Source organism: Haplochromis burtoni, unplaced genomic scaffold, assembly GCF_018398535.1.
Source record: "Haplochromis burtoni strain Fernald_Lab_line unplaced genomic scaffold, NCSU_Asbu1 Contig_194, whole genome shotgun sequence".
Taxonomy (NCBI): domain Eukaryota; kingdom Metazoa; phylum Chordata; class Actinopteri; order Cichliformes; family Cichlidae; genus Haplochromis; species Haplochromis burtoni.
Window position 1 is genome coordinate 170,743 of NW_024582555.1, and position 16,046 is coordinate 186,788.

A 16,046-nucleotide genomic window follows, 5' to 3' on the forward strand; every position below is an offset into this window, starting at 1 on the left:
CCCCCAAGAGTGATTATACTGAGGAGCTTTGTATTCTACCAGAATCCAGGGAAGGTGTTGCTTATTTCAGCATGGTGATGTCGAACCACAATCTATACATATTCCATAGCAGGGGTGGCCAACTCCAGGCCTCGAGAGTGGGTGTCCCGCAGGTTTTAGATGTGTCCTTGATCTATCACAGCTGATTTAAATGGCTAAATGCACAATTGTTCTTGGGGGAGACCTCAACCTGGGACTAAATGAAGAAATGGATAGGCTCAATACAGCAGGAACTCAGCGTAACTGGCAGTCCACAAATATAATCAAACAGTATATGAGCGACTTTGGTCTTTGCGATGCATGGCGCTCCCTTCACCCCAACAGTAAGGAATATTCTTTCTTCTCACATGTCCATCACTCCTACTCTCGTCTGGATTATTTTCTGGTCAGCAGCTCACTGCTGAGTAACATTACAGACACTGAGATTCATCCTATAGCTGTCAGCGATCATGCTCCTGTATCTTTAACACTAATACAGATGAATAATACTACACCAAGAAAAAACTGGAGATTTAATACATCACTGCTCAAAGACGAAGAGTTTATCAAATACTTTAAAAAAGAATGGACTCTATATTTAGGCTTTAATGACATTCCTGGAACATCAGCATCTGTCCTCTGGGAAGCAGGGAAAGCCGTGATGAGAGGTAAAATAATCTCTTTCTCATCACATAAGAAGAAAGAAGAAAACAAAAAAATTCAGGAACTAGAGAAAAACATCAAATCCTTAGAAAAAGCCTATGTGTCACACCAAGATCAAGAAATATTAAACAAAATACGCAAGACAAAACTAGAATTAAATGAAATTATTAATAAAAAGACTAAATTCTTAGTACAAAGACTTCGCCTGCAAAATTATGAACACGGTAACAAATCCGGACAATTTCTTGCTAACCAGTTAAAAATCAATAAAGAAAAAACAACTATATGTGCTGTTAAAGATTTATCTGGGAATACAATATATGATCCTAAAAAAATAAACAAAATTTTTTAGGGATTTCTATGAAACTTTATATACACCACAAATAAACCCATCTAAAAACGAAATTGATCAATTTCTCGACAACATAACTCTTCCAAAATTATTAGACACCCAAGCAATGGCACTGGATTCGCCACTGACGCCAGGTGAACTCCAGGAAGCTCTGATAAGTATGCCCAATAATAAGGCTCCAGGTCCAGACGGTTTTCCAACAGATTTTTACAAAGAATTCTGGACAATTCTGGCACCAGTTTTTCACAGGATGTTGCAGGAAATCAAAGAAAATGGTAGACTACCACCAAATATGAACTCTGCAAATATCAGTCTCTTACTAAAACCAGGCAAAGACCCTGTATTTCCTTCAAGCTATCGTCCAATATCCTCTTTTAATGTAGACCTTAAAATAATCTGCAAAGCTCTCTCAAAGAGATTAGAGAAAATAACCCCCCTCTTAATTCATCCTGACCAAACTGGTTTCATAAAAGGTAGGCACTCCTCAACAAACACTCGTAGATTACTTAATTTAATAGACTACTCATACAATAAAAACATCGAAACCATAATATTATCTCTAGATGCAGAAAAAGCATTTGACAGAGTTAACTGGAAATTTTTATTCGCAACTTTACACAAATTTGGTTTTGGACCTCTTTCATAAACTGGTTAAAAATATTATATAACTCCCCAACAGCTTGTGTTAGAACAAATGACCAACATCCTCCAGCTTCTCTCTTCTGAGGGGCACCAGGACAGGGATGCCCACTCTCCCCTTCACTGTTTGCAATTTTTATTGAAGCCACTAGCAGCAGCAATTAGACAGATGTCAGAATTAAGGGCATAAAATGCTAAGAACTGTAGAACATAAAATCAGCCTTTATGCAGATGATGTGTTACTTTTCTCCAAAATCTCACAAACCAATATCTCTGGGGTAATTGCATTGATAAATTCTTCTCAAGTGTCTCAGATTATTCAATTAACTGGTCAAATCAACAGTTCTTCTCCATAATTCTTCTCCTTCCCCACTGCAATGTGGAAATATAAAATATTTAGGTATTAATGTCTCTCCTAAACTTTCAGAATTAACTAAATTAAACCACATCCCACTTTTAAAGACAGTAGAAGGCGACCTGGCTAGATGGAAATCTTTACCCATATCACTCATGGGAAGGGTCGCCGCTATAAAAATGATGGTCTTGCCAAAAATAAACTATTTATTTTCAATGATCCCAAATAAGCCATCACAAGATTGGTTCAGATCTCTAGACTCGTATATTTCTAAATTCCTTTGGAAAGATAAACCCCCACGTATCAGCTTAAAAACACTACAAAGGACCAAGGATAAAGGAGGATTAGATCTGCCTAACTTTAATCACTATTTTTTAGCCAACAGGCTTCAGTTCATCTCTAGATGGTTTAAACACACCCTCTTAGATGAACCTTGGATAGATGTAGAACAGGCACTATGTAATAACCTAGAAATTTCAGACCTACCATTTATCAGCTCAAACATCAAACGACATGAATGCTTTAAAAGCATCAATATTAGCTCTTCTCTGACAGCATGGTGGGAGTTTCTAAAAATGACAGAGTCTTCATTAATCCCATGCAAACGTACACCTATCTGGAACAATCCGGACATATTACAAAACAATAATATGATAAACTTTCCAGATTGGAGTTGCAAAGGAATTAAATACTTGGAACATATGTGGGAAGGAACAGACTTTATTTCGTTTGACAGACTAGTTACACAATATGGGATCAACAAGAAACGATTTTTGGAATATCAACAAATTAAATCCATAGTAAAAAAGAAATTTAATCCCAGTGAAGCTGAATTACAAACACCACCAAGTGTGGTACAATTTTTTAGTCTAAAACCCCCCAAATTATTGTCTAAAATATACAGAACACTTTCTAAAATAGATGAATCAATATCCCTTCCTATTGCAAAATGGGAAGCAGATTTATCAATCAACTTAGACCCAAACCTTTGGTCTCAGATATGCTTAAAAACCTTTCAATGGATCAGAAATCCCAGTTTGCAATTAATACAATACAAAATATTACACAGAGTGCACTATACTGGTCATAGGATGTTCAAGATGGGCTATACGCCTTCCAACAACTGCTCACACTGCACAGCAAATACACCGGACAATTACATCCACGCTCTTTGGTTCTGTCCACCAGTTCAGAAATTTTGGCGTGAGATATGTGAAGACTTATCAAAGTGTCTGAAATGTAACATTCCAGCCTCCCCTTTAGTATGCTTGCTGGGCAACTTGGATGAGGTCACTGCAGAAATAAACACAGCCCACGTTGTTTTTACGGCCCTATGCATTGCCAAGAAAATGGTCCTCATTAACTGGAAAAATAAAAATAATCTTAATTCTAACCAATATAGAAACCATCTAATAGATCACATTAGTCTTGATACAACATCTGCCATCACATTTGATCAATCCCTTTGGGCTCCTTTGATCGGCTTCATCACCTAGTGGGGGTGGGGGGTCATGGTTTGGTCCTGCCTTCGCTATTGTGGTTGATATGGGGGTAGGGACGGCCTTAGGGCGTCTGGGGAGTCCCTAGGGACGTTTCCCTAGAGGGACTAACCTGGGGGATGTGGCCATGACCTGGTTAGGAGCTCTGGGGCTCTTGGATGGTGTTTTCCTTGTGGCTGCGTACAGCGGAGATGGGGGAGGGTCTGTGCTGGCGGACGTTGGTTACTGGCCTGGTAGCCTGGCTGCCCCTGGGAGGGTCCGGGACGGGCGTGGAGGCTTGGGGGTCTGGGGGTGCTCCGCCCCCCGGTCTGGGGTGCTGGCCGGGCCTTGGGGGCTTGGGTCCTGGCTGTTGTGTCGCCGGAGCAGTGGGCGGGTGGGTGCAGGGGGGCTCAGCCCCAGTGCAGGGGACCTCTGGTGCATCGGCCCTACTAGGGGGCTCTCTAACTGGTGGGGAGGTTGTTATATCTTTGCAGGTGGTCTCCTCACTACAGGAGCTCACTCTGCAGGTGGGGGGAGAGATATAGGAGAGGTGGAGAATGAACTCAACCTGGGTGTCTATTGTCTTGTGTAGTTTGGGAGATGATTGGATGATGGGGTGGGTGCAGTTTTCTCTGGGGTGGAGTCGGGTGGGCTGCCCCGGACCGGATGGGCCTGGGCCCCCTTGCCCTGGTGGGTTCCAGAGTGTGGGGGTGCCTACTGGGGTCAGCGGGGGAGCTGGCCCCAGGGAGGGGCCGCTTGCCCCTCCCTTTCTTCCCTCCCCATCCTCAGCTGCCTCCCTATTCCCGCTCTACCACACCCACCCACACACGCAGGGCTTGGGGTGCAGGTATGTCACCAGGGTGCAGGGGAGGCACTCCCCCTCTGTCCCCTTCTGGCCGCCTGTGCCTCAATTTTATTCTGCAACCTAGACATCCACATTACTCACACTCTCACATAACACATACATATAGGGCCTTGGGGGTGGGCACGTTTTACAGCATCCAGAGGATGGTCGGTGTACTCCAACCCACCTCTGGCGCTGGTGCCCTACCCTCAATTTTAAATGCATTTAGACACTAAGGGTTTTCGGGAAGAGCCGTGCTGCTCTCTGAGAGGAAGCTAGTACCATGCTCTCCTGAGTTTTAAATGCACTTTAGAACAGCACACAGCAACACTACATATGAGCGGGCGTAGGGAGGTTTGAGGTCTTCACTCACCCCGGTTCTGTTAGCCGTCAGGGCTGGGGGGCTGGGAGGAGGTGCTGGCCGTCAGACTGGGGTCTGGGATGCGGGGCCTCCCTGCTACTGCAGATAAGGAGGTGGTCCGCTTGCCTCCACCCCAGAGAGAAGGGTTACATCTCCTGGGTCTAGGTGCGGCTTGCCCCTCTGAGGGCGGGGGTACCTGGACCTGGGATATAGAGTATGTTTGGGGAGTGCGACTGTCTGTGCAGTGTCTATTTGTGTCTGTCTACACGTTGGGTGAGTGCCGAGTATTTGGTTGTGCATATGGGGTGGGAATGCACGTTTGTGTCCGCGTGTGCCTGTTCGTCTGTGTCTATATGTCAGGTTGGGTCTTAGACTCAACCTCTCTGGGTACATCTCAGGCCCTCTAAAGTACGGAGGCCTATCTCCCCTCACCACACTCCCTGCCGGTGGCTGATGCCCTCAGACGTTGGTGTGTTGGTGGTCCTTGTCGTCTGGGGCTGGGCGCTCATGTATGTACCGGCTCACTCCTGGTGGCCGATTGGCGGGGCCGGGCGCCTGTGGCCCGGCTGGGCTCCTTCCGGGGGGTGGGATGCCCTCAGGCCTCTGGCCTCTGGGCCTGAAGCTCGGTCCTCTCTGGCACAGCTGGCTGCCGGCAGAGCCCGCGGGCACGCCACTGCAACCCCCTCTGGCCTCTGCTCCGTAGCTGCGGGGTGACCTCTCCTTTGGGGCTCTACTCAGCTCTTCCCAGGAGGGTGGCACGGTTCCCCCCCTTTGGTGGTCCTCCTCGGGTCCTTGTACTCTGGGGCCTCTGGATATCTGGGGCCTGGATCTCCTCCATACCTGCTTCATACCCTGGTGGACGGGGCTATGGCTCCCCACACTCCCTAGCAGATCGTTACATGGAGAAACCTTTGGAATACAAGCATGCTGATCCACACAGGTATGCACACAGGTGTACACACGGGTGTTCACAGACGCGGACTACAGCTTTCTTGGCTGCTGCCTCAAAGCACATTGTGCGCTGTCTATCTTGCGTGCTGCACAATATCGTTTATTATTTAGTATCTACTGCTAGCTAGTTTATTGTGATGGTGCTGTTTTTTTTATTATGTTGCTCTTTGTTGTTTGCTTTCTCTTCTGTTTTTTTTCTCCATACAGGTGATCCAGGTGTTTTTTTTTTTTCTTCCCCCCCCTTCTCACCGTCTCTTCTCCCCTTTGGTTTTCTTTCTCTCCCTCTCTTTCTTTCATTCTTTCTCCCTGTCCTATCCCCCAGTCATGTCTGTCCCGTTTGTAGCAACCGAAAATAAAATAAATTCATAATTATAATAAAGGTCAATCAAATGGACCAATATGGCAAGGCCATGATGATCCACTTGGTAAAATAAATCCGCTTGGCATCTTTCTTGGCCTCAAGACAACAATTCTGATGGCTAAAGATCCAAATGGGAGACAAAAAAAAAAGAAAAAAAAAGGCTAAATTAGCTCCTCAACATGTCCTGAAGTTCTCCAGAGGCCTGGTAACGAACTAATCATGTGATTCAGGTGTGTTGACCCAGGGTGAGATCTAAAACCTGCAGGACACCGGACCTCGAGGAGTTGCCCACCCCTGGTAGAGAGTAATAAAAGGGTACAGGTGCTAACATGGCCAACATTTAAAAAAACCAAGCGAATTATAAATCAAAAAGTATAACAATGGTGGAGCCAAACTGTTTAGTAGCTCCAATCATATTCTAAAACCAAAAGGCGTACCATTTTGCTTTCAGAGCTACAGTGACTGATCTCACTGGTGTTAGTCAAACAAAATGGAATAATTGCAGCATGTGTTTTCAGTATCTAAGATAAAATTTTAAAATAAATACAAAGTTAATGAATTAGAAGTCAAGAACAGTAAAACTTAAAAGCATCTACAACTACATGATTTTCACAATAATGAGATGCTCTATTTATTTATTTATTTTATTTAGGACAGTGCATGTTAATGAACATAAATGTAAAAAAAAAATTACATGAATGTAAACATACCAGATTATAGCCAAGGGCTAATTTCCATCTGTTGTCCTTAAGCATAAAAAATAGACATAATAATTCATAAAAATTCATCATTCATTCATAATAAAAACTCCATCACCAAACTTACACATACACACCATTCTGTTCCCAAATAAAACATTAAAACTATACAACTCATACATGATCACACACTTGATTTGTCCATAACCAGTTTTTAACCTTTGCCTTAAACAAATTGAGTGTACGAGCATTCTCTAATGGGTTGAGGAAGACTGTTCCACAGATGGCCACCCTGGACAGAAAGGACGTTCTGCACCAAATGCTGTCCGTCTGTGGGGTATAAACAAGTCTCCTCGTCATGTAATTATTTTCTTTTATTGCTATTCGATTGGCAATTTACCGATATTGTATATACGTCACTCCTCCCAGGGTGAGATCTAAAACCTGCAGGACACCGGACCTCGAGGAGTTGCCCACCCCTGGTAGAGAGTAATAAAAGGGTACAGGTGCTAACATGGCCAACATTTAAAAAAACCAAGCGAATTATAAATCAAAAAGTATAACAATGGTGGAGCCAAACTGTTTAGTAGCTCCAATCATATTCTAAAACCAAAAGGCGTACCATTTTGCTTTCAGAGCTACAGTGACTGATCTCACTGGTGTTAGTCAAACAAAATGGAATAATTGCAGCATGTGTTTTTATCTAAATTTGATATCTAAATTTAAACATTTATTAATCTAAATATCTAAAAGTTATTGAAAAAACGTCTTAAAGAGTTATTTTCAGATAAAAATATAAAAACATCTACAATTCTACAATAGTTAGACAAAATGCAGTGCTCATGCTGTTTATTTATTTATTTTATTTAGGACAGTGCATGTTAATGAACATAAATGTAAAAAAAAATTACATGAATGTAAACATACCAGATTATAGCCAAGGGCTAATTTCCATCTGTTGTCCTTAAGCATAAAAAATAGACATAATAATTCATAAAAATTCATCATTCATTCATAATAAAAACTCCATCACCAAACTTACACATACACACCATTCATACTAATGTGCCCAAGCAGCCCAGGCAGACATTAGGTTGTAAGTAGTAAATCTGCTGCCTGTACACTTTAACTGGCACTTCACAATAGATTTCTGGCACTTAAGATACAATCATTTGGCTTCAAAAGACATGAAGTGCCTTTATTTGTGTTTCCACATTAATGAAAATTCTAATACTTTACAGATTAGTCTTTTGATGCTTTGTCAGAAATTTTAATTTGCATGTAAGCAAACCTGAAGTTTCCAGACATGCTTCTGTGCTGTTTTCTGAATTTTCTTAGCAGCTACTCACTTTCAGTTTTCACATTGGCTTGACGCGCACACCTACAGGCCAAATTAAGAAGCCTCCCAAATTTGCACACCTTTTTCTTTACTTAACAGTAACGTGTCTTCCACAGCTTCTGAGCCACTGTGTTAATGTTGGTTAATCTGACTGTGACACATGATTGATAGCCTCTCCCAAGTGTGCAGGATCCAAAGGATTAGTAGTGTTTACTTCTAGTAGCATGCTGGGTACCTTGGCTGTAAATGACTGGAATTAATAACCTGCTGACGCCTATGAGACAGCTCTGTTTATGTACAGGGAGAGACATGACAGTCTGCCCTGGACATTGAGTAGCTGTAAAAGAGTCTGCCCTTGCCCAGAAAGGTTTGTGTTTATATGTCACTTATGACGATGCTAATATTCCTGTTAGCCTAAAATGATTCTTTCTAAATGTATTCTTTTGGCCTTTAGCATTTTTAGGTCATATGCCATGAGGCTCAGATATTAATAATACAGGATTAGTGCAGTGTTTACATTTCCCTCTCTCTCTCTGCTTCTGGCTTTATCCACACCTCCCTTCTTCCCTGTCACACACAGACACACACATGCACACTAAGGGGCATGAGAACAGGGTAAATCCTGACAACTTCAATGAAGCCTCACACAAAGACTAAAACTCGAGGGGGGGTGAGAGAAATGCAAAACCGTACAGTAGCCTGACCTCTTCCAGCTAACATAGACATGCATGCACCAGATACCGGGCGTGGCCACCTTCCTGCACAAAGCCAGAAATAAAGAACCAAGATAATGTTTTCAGCAACAAGACCCCTGGGTGACCTTCCTTATCGACCCCAGCATGACCCCATAGTGAGGAAGGAGAGAAGCAAAGCGCCCAGTATCACTATACAGGAGTCGAATGGACAGGGACATCACTACAATAGTGAAAAAAAAGGAAGGTGCTGTCATTGTGTGCTCACAGTAAATCACTGTGTAGGTGACAGTCCCAGATCTCGGGCCCTTGCACCCACCTTAACATCCCGGTGCGCTCATAAGTCAAACGTCTTTCTCTGTCTACACTCTCACTGTGATTGTAGCCTCAAGTCTTTGGTCATTCATGTATTGTTTCTTAAGTATTTCTCCACAGCTGGGCTGGTTTGTCTGTTTCGGGTCAAATACAGGTTTGTGGCTTCAGGGTGCAACTGTACTCGGCTTAACGCTGAGGAATGTGCCGCATCCAACTTCAATACCAGCTGGGAATGGAAGGAGATCATTTCCACTCTCAATGATTCCATCCATAAATTGAAAGCTAACGACAATCAGTCTATGCAGCTGGGTTTTGAAAGCAACATAACAATTGAATTACGCTTTGTTTTTACATGCCTCTATGCGTGCCATCCTCATACACTAGGCAGACCTCTTCTATCTTAATGCAAGTGTAAACAGTTATCTTTTTTGTTTATGCTCTGATATTTAACAGTTAAACCTGTGAGAGTGCTGTGTAACCATCGCATAAATCCATCTGTCTGTCTCTTGTAATTTTTCTCACGTCTTCGCTGTGTTTTGTCCACAGTCGACCTGGAGCACATGAGGACAGTGAAGTCTGATAAACACCAGCGCTTCTGCCAAGAGAACGGCCTCATCAGTCAGTTCGTATCGGCCAAGACAGGGGACTCGGTTAGTACCAGCCAGTTTTCAGTAGGTCAGAAAATAAATTGGAAGTGGCTTTCATTGGATTCACCTTGTGTTATTTTTCTCTGAATTTCTTATTCCAGGTGTACCTTTGTTTTCAGAGATTGGCTGCTGAGATTCTGGGTGTAAAACTAAACAAAGCAGAGCTAGAGCAGTCACAGGTGAGCCGTGACAGCATCAAGGTTTAGCATCAAGGTTGGGTGTGCAACGTTCTTCTAATCGTATATGGATAATTTGCTCTTAGTCTCATCAGTACTTCACCAGTCACCTATGTGCAATGTTATGCCTGAACTTAAGCGAGGTCACGGGGAGTGCGTTAGGTCAATGGAGGTCACCACACACTGTATAGGACTTTTTGCTGTGTAAACATGATTTTGCTACGTCTGCCTCCTGTGATGGTATACCTGCCACTGACACTGCCCATCTGTAAATAGACCCACATTGACCACATTAATGCGTGAAGTCAGAGGTTAAAGGTAGGCAGTTGTTGGGGTGAGAAGGTTAGGAGTGGCTGCCTGATTTATTAGTTTTATCTCCCACTGTTTTTGTTTTTTTTGACAAAACGGAGCCTCGGCTTGCCAGCCAGTCCATGATGCCCAATAGTGGCAGCTGTAGGATTTACAAGGTCACCTCCCCCAGAGGCATTAATCCTGAGTGTGATATGACCGGCTGGAGCCACACTGGCTGGCTAGTGGTTGATGAGCCTGAGGGGCTACAGAGAGGTCAGGACCCCAGAGAAGGGAGAGCTTGTAGGTGAAAGAGTGGCCAAATTCTCAAGCTCTGCTCCAATCAGCCAACACCGCTTCTGACTAAGTGAAAATGACCACAGACTAATGTAGCTGTCCATCTGCTTTTGCATTTAACCCCCTCCCTTCATAGTTCTGTCAGTAAAGCAAAGTGCTTTAATCCAGGCTAATCAAGCTGGGTGGGTGGCTAGATCCACTGTCCACTCATAAAGAAGGGATGAGTAGTTGTCAGAAACACAAAACACAGCACAGCTCTACAGGGAAGAAAACATATATTGTATAAGCAAAAGAAACTACTTAACATTTATTAAACTTCCTATAAAACCACTGAGTTAAAGGTACATTCCAGAAATTTACATATCTAGTGGATACTGTATGTGTTGTGATCTGAGGTTCTGATTGATTATGAATAATCTAAGAATTAAGAATCTAATCAAATAATTATTTTCTCAGTCTGTTGGTTTGCTCAGAATTTCTCATAGCTGGTATTTTCAGATGTTTTGTCAGCGCAGTAGTCCAAAGTGTTTGTCGATTTCTGCAGGTTGGTGTGGGGGAATGTGTTTTACTTGGTCAAAGCAAAAACAAAATGCAAGAAACAGTTCATAAATTTTCATAAAGACCAGTGTTGTAAATGGAAATTGGTGCAGAGAGAAGGCTTTCAGCAGGTCATGCCTCTGGGTGTAGCCATGGGCGAGCAACGTGTCATTATCAGCTGTCAGGTTTAGAGAGCTGAACACGAGGGTCACAACCCCCGACAGTATTATATCTGCCTGGCAGGCTTCTCCGTCATGGTCCTCTGTCTGTAAGATCAGATAGCGAAGTTACGGATCACTCACCGACTCCAACACCAGGTTTCAGCAGCTCGTTAATCAGGCAGCCAACCAGGGCCTGGTATTCAGCCATGTGGGCTCCTCGAAGGTGGTTAATCACCATAGGGTCCAGCTGCCTTTTGCGCTATTGCCCTTTTCTATTGAATAAATGAATTATTTTTAGGGTTTGGACAAACCAGCAATTTAAAATGTCTCATCAGACATAAACTAGGATGAAGTGGACTGACATGGCATCGATCTCAATAATGAAAGACTAGATTTTCAGTGTTCTAAGGTTTTTTCCTTTGTGTGTTTTAGCATGCGTTTAATTAGAAAACTGGCTTAGCTCTGTGTGCTGTCTACACTCCTTTTCTTCCTCATCTCTAGCACTCCCTGATTTATTCTTTCTCATTCACTCATTACTTTGCTCAATGCCGCTTTTAACTCTCATCATACGTGTGCTCTCTCATGATTTTGTAACTGTCTGTTTTTCTGTTTTGTTTTGTTTTTCTATTCTTTTTCCTGTCTTCCACTCATCTACTGCTCGATACACTGAACCTGCTCAGAGGATTGTGAAGGCTGAGCTGGTGGACTACCCACAGGATGAAGGTCCAATTAGTCAAGAGAACGCCCAGCAAAGCAAAATATGTTTGATTCAGTAGCCGGAAGTATGTCTCTACAGTTACACAGATATATCCCCGTAGATTTGTAGTTGTAGCAACTATTAGTAATAGAGGTTATGTTTTGGTTCAGAGTTTAAATTTACAAAGTAGTGAATCAAATAAAAAGACATGTCCTCTGTAGTAGTGTTATTTTTTTAGTCCACTTTGGGATTCTAAGCTATGTGTGTTTTTGTCCGTGTGTGATGTAATGAGAAAAACCTCAAAACCATGAAACAGATATGACTCCATTCTGACCTTCATCTGCTTCCTGTCAGATTCAGGGCGTGGGTGCACAAACATTTTGACCAATGTCTTCAGTCATAGCATGGACTTTGAGCCCATGTCAAGAAATGTTAAAGAAACAATTTGGGAGATATCTCAGTCAGCCATCTAGATGAGAACGTCCTTACAACTTATGTCTGTGCATGACCCTGCGGCCAGTAATGGGACCGCTTAGACCAGGGGTGGCAAACTCAGATACACATTGGGCCAAAATTCAAAACTGGAACCAAGTCGCGGGCTAACGTTAATATTTATTGAAATATATTTATTCCTCCAGATTTAAGAATGAATCTTTTCTTATGGACTCAAACACGTTTTGCTGAAAAACTGAATATGGAACAAGCAAAGCTTAATACTAAACAATATAAATTTTAGCTGTATAATACCAGTAGGCCAGCTCTGATAGTAATTTGGTATGGCTTCGCGGGCCAAGTGTAATTAGGCTGCGGGCCAAATTTGGCCCACGGGCCAGAATTTGACACCTATGGCTTAGACGGACATACAGAGTTTTTAAAATTAGATGTTTCTCCTGATAATGGTTTTTGGGCTAAATTAAGCTAGTCTGCTGCTGGCTGTGGCTTTGAATTTATAGTCAAGACGTAAGAGTCGTATCAGTCTTTTCATTCAAAGCTGCATGAAAGCAAACACTTCTGTTTCTCAAGATCTCATTCACAGTGTCGTTTATCGCACTTTTCAGCAGTTTAACTCTTTAATAGGCGAGGCTTAATTTAATCTGTGGCCTAACTGGAGGTTTCTGGTATTTCAAAGGAATTCTTGTTGCAGCTTTCAAACTAAAAAGACACCTTTCCATCTTTTTCAGCGCGTGGTGAAGGCGGACATTGTGAACTACAGTCAGGACACTGTAGCCAGGACAGTCAACCCCCCTCGCAGCTCCATGTGTGTGGTGCAGTGATCCCCTCCGAAACACACAGACACACACATAAACACACACAAAGCTTGTTTACAGTGTTACTCTTTCCAGATTTTTTTGATGACTGGATGAAAAGTGTTTCTCTTTGTGGGTGAGGAGAACAGACCGTGCGGTTTCGATGCCTTGGTCTGTAGTTCAGATATTTAGCACGAATAATTTCATTGGTGGTTCACCAAAAAGGATACGGGACCTCACTTTTCTTTTTTTCAAGTTTACACGCAGCTATTCTTTCATTTCATCTTAGATTTATATTTAAAAATGACTCTTACATCGATTACTAGCTCTATGTTAGTACAAAGCTGGTTTTTCAGTCTGCTAGTTGAGAATATTTTTATACATGAGCATATTTTCTTCTACCATTGCTGTTAGAGACGTTTGTTTAAACAGTAACCCCTGTTTAATCTGTGGCTGTAACTACGACTGCAGGGTGGATGTTCACGGGACATAAACGGGAAGATGAAAGCAAATGTGATTTTCTGATTTTTTTTTATGCCTGTGGTGCTCATCAGTTGAAGAGAGGGGAAGTAGGTGTAGAAAATGTTTTAGCGAGTGGAGTGAAATGAATCTCTGCTTTCTTTTTGCCAAGTAAGGGCCTCCACTAGCAGTAATGTGATGTGAACTACCGTATGTTGTGTTATTTTTGCATAGACATATTTAAATTTTAGTCGTAAATTAGGATTTACATTTTCCACAAAACAAACATACAAATGATTTCCATCTGTTTAAACAGCGTCTCTTCTTCAGGTGTTCCTTGTAGATTATATTATCCATTTCGAAAATGTAGTTTTATATTTATGATTAGAGTTCATGTAATTTTGTTAGATGCTCCTTTGGTAAAGTGTTAATGACATTAGATGAATATGACTGAAGAGGTTCTGAGCATCAGCTACGTTTGATTAGATTAGATTAGATTAGATAGAACAGCGGTTTGAATTGGAGAATGAGTTTGATGCACAACAACCTGTTCTTTAGTTTGTGTGTCTGAGATACTACCAGATTTGTTTAGGTGGTCACAACTAAACAGCCATCATATGTGTAAAATGTGTATTTGTATATGAAAAGCTATCCCCGCTCCATTTCAAAGCAGCTTTCAATGATTAGAAATCATCACAAGGCATCACTGTAAATTCTGATCATGCTAAGAAGATGTACTCTTTAGAAATGAAAAAAATGTACAGTGAAAAGTGAATGTTTAGATATACAGTGACACATATTTGTGTTTTTAAATAAATGCTACATGGAAAAAGAAGTGATTTGTGAAGTTAATTAATTAATCTTGTGTGTACAGCAAGACTTTGCAGGTCTTGCCTGGAAAATGGGAAACAGACATTTATTTAAGTTTTATTTAAATTTCTTTATGGTAGTCATCAGGAATAGTTATTCCTGAAGGAGACTCTTCTTTAGATTTGCTGCCTTTTGTTCTGTTATGTCAAGAGGATCCCTCACTGCTTCAATAATGCTGAGGTCTGCGCTCTGGGGGAGTCATGACTGATGGTGTTGCATTGGGCGTTTTTCTGTCCACGTCCGCTTTCCGTGCGCTAGAAATTTGTTTGGGTCATTGTCAGAAAAGCTGAGAAAGGAAGCCATTGCCAGATGGTATTACATGATGGATACCATCTGATGGTACTTTTCTTGGTTCATAATTCCATCAATTTTGACAAGATCTCCAACATCACCGGCTGATATGCAGCCCCCAAACCATGACAGAGCCTCTACAGAGCCTCCACCTGTCACTGCTGATTTCCAGCCCAGTTCTTGTGTAATTTGGCAAACCTCAGTGTTTTCTCCCCATTTGCCTCCCTTAAGAATAGCTTCTTGACAGGCACCTCTGCATTACAACAAGTTCTGATGACACTTCACGAACAGTAGATGGATCAACTGAAGGTCAGATGCACATCTTAAATTATTTCTCAAGTATTTGCTAGTCAAAGGAGCTTGCAAAGAAAAGCGTCTGGACTTCTTTAAGTTGCTTGAAGACGTTTCACCTCTCATCCGAGAAGCTTCTTCAGCTCTAAGTCCAAATGGTGAGGAGTCCCAGATTTAAACCTAGTGGGAGTTTCCCCCCACAGAGGGACAAAGGACCCTAGATTTTGCTAGATTTTTTTCTCCTTTTTTTCTAAGGACATGAATTTCAGATCAAGTTTTTTGACTTATAGCTTTTTGGGAGGGTGGCAGAATACAATTTAATGCCTGTCAAGCTGTTATATTTTTCATAGTTTCTGCTAATTTCCAACAGATTGCTAGTAAACAAATTGTCCAAGGATACAATTTAAAATTGCTTCTTTAGTAAGTCGTCTGTTATGTGTAGACACACCACTGATTCATGTCTTTAGTTACAGTTTTATGCTTTTAAAAAGCATTGCTCTGAGTGGTCAGGTACAAAGACTGAACTGATATTAAGTTAAAAAGCAGCCAATGTCTTGAATAAAGAGTGGGATTTGGACTGAGCGTGGAGTTAAAAATTGGAGCAGGACACTTGATGGTTCGTAGTGGGGCCGATGGCGCGATATGACAGCCTCGCTTCTGTCAGTCTGCCCCAGGGCAGCTGTGGCTACACCTGTAGCTGCCTCCACCAGTGTGAGAATGTGAGAGTGAATGAATAGTGGCATTGTAAGCGCTATATTAATCCAATCCATTATTAGTGGGAAAGTGTAATTTTTAATTTTTTTTTTTACATCCCAATAATGTTTGCATATGTACAAATAATTCCTGTGAACTTAAAACTAATGTGAGAGTTATACTTCTGTGGAAAATCTACACTTTATATAATTCTTAATCCTTAATCTCATCCCTATTATCAATTTAGACACATAGCTTCGTGAGCACATAAGCCCCACCCACCTGTGATTCAAACCTTGGGTTAAAGAAAGGCTGATTCTAAAGGC

General features: G+C 42.0%; 1 protein-coding gene across 5 annotated transcripts in view; it reads left to right on the forward strand.

The window, feature by feature from the left end:
* Positions 1 to 14,410, forward strand: part of rab28 (RAB28, member RAS oncogene family) — a 41,964-nt gene extending 27,554 nt beyond the window's left edge. The window contains exons 5-8 of one of the 5 annotated variants that reach the window (XM_042226060.1): positions 9,613 to 9,716; positions 9,833 to 9,892; positions 11,853 to 11,954; positions 13,051 to 14,410. In XM_042226060.1, coding sequence (XP_042081994.1) covers positions 9,613 to 9,716; positions 9,833 to 9,892; positions 11,853 to 11,948 — 260 coding nt within the window. In that variant the 3' untranslated portion in view covers positions 11,949 to 11,954; positions 13,051 to 14,410. Of the gene's footprint in view, positions 1 to 9,612; positions 9,717 to 9,814; positions 9,893 to 11,852; positions 11,955 to 13,050 lie in introns of all 5 variants that reach the window. The other 4 variants (XM_005935178.3, XM_042226061.1, XM_005935179.3 and 1 more) reach the window with 4 other exon arrangements.
* The last annotated feature ends 1,636 nt before the right edge of the window (positions 14,411 to 16,046 follow it).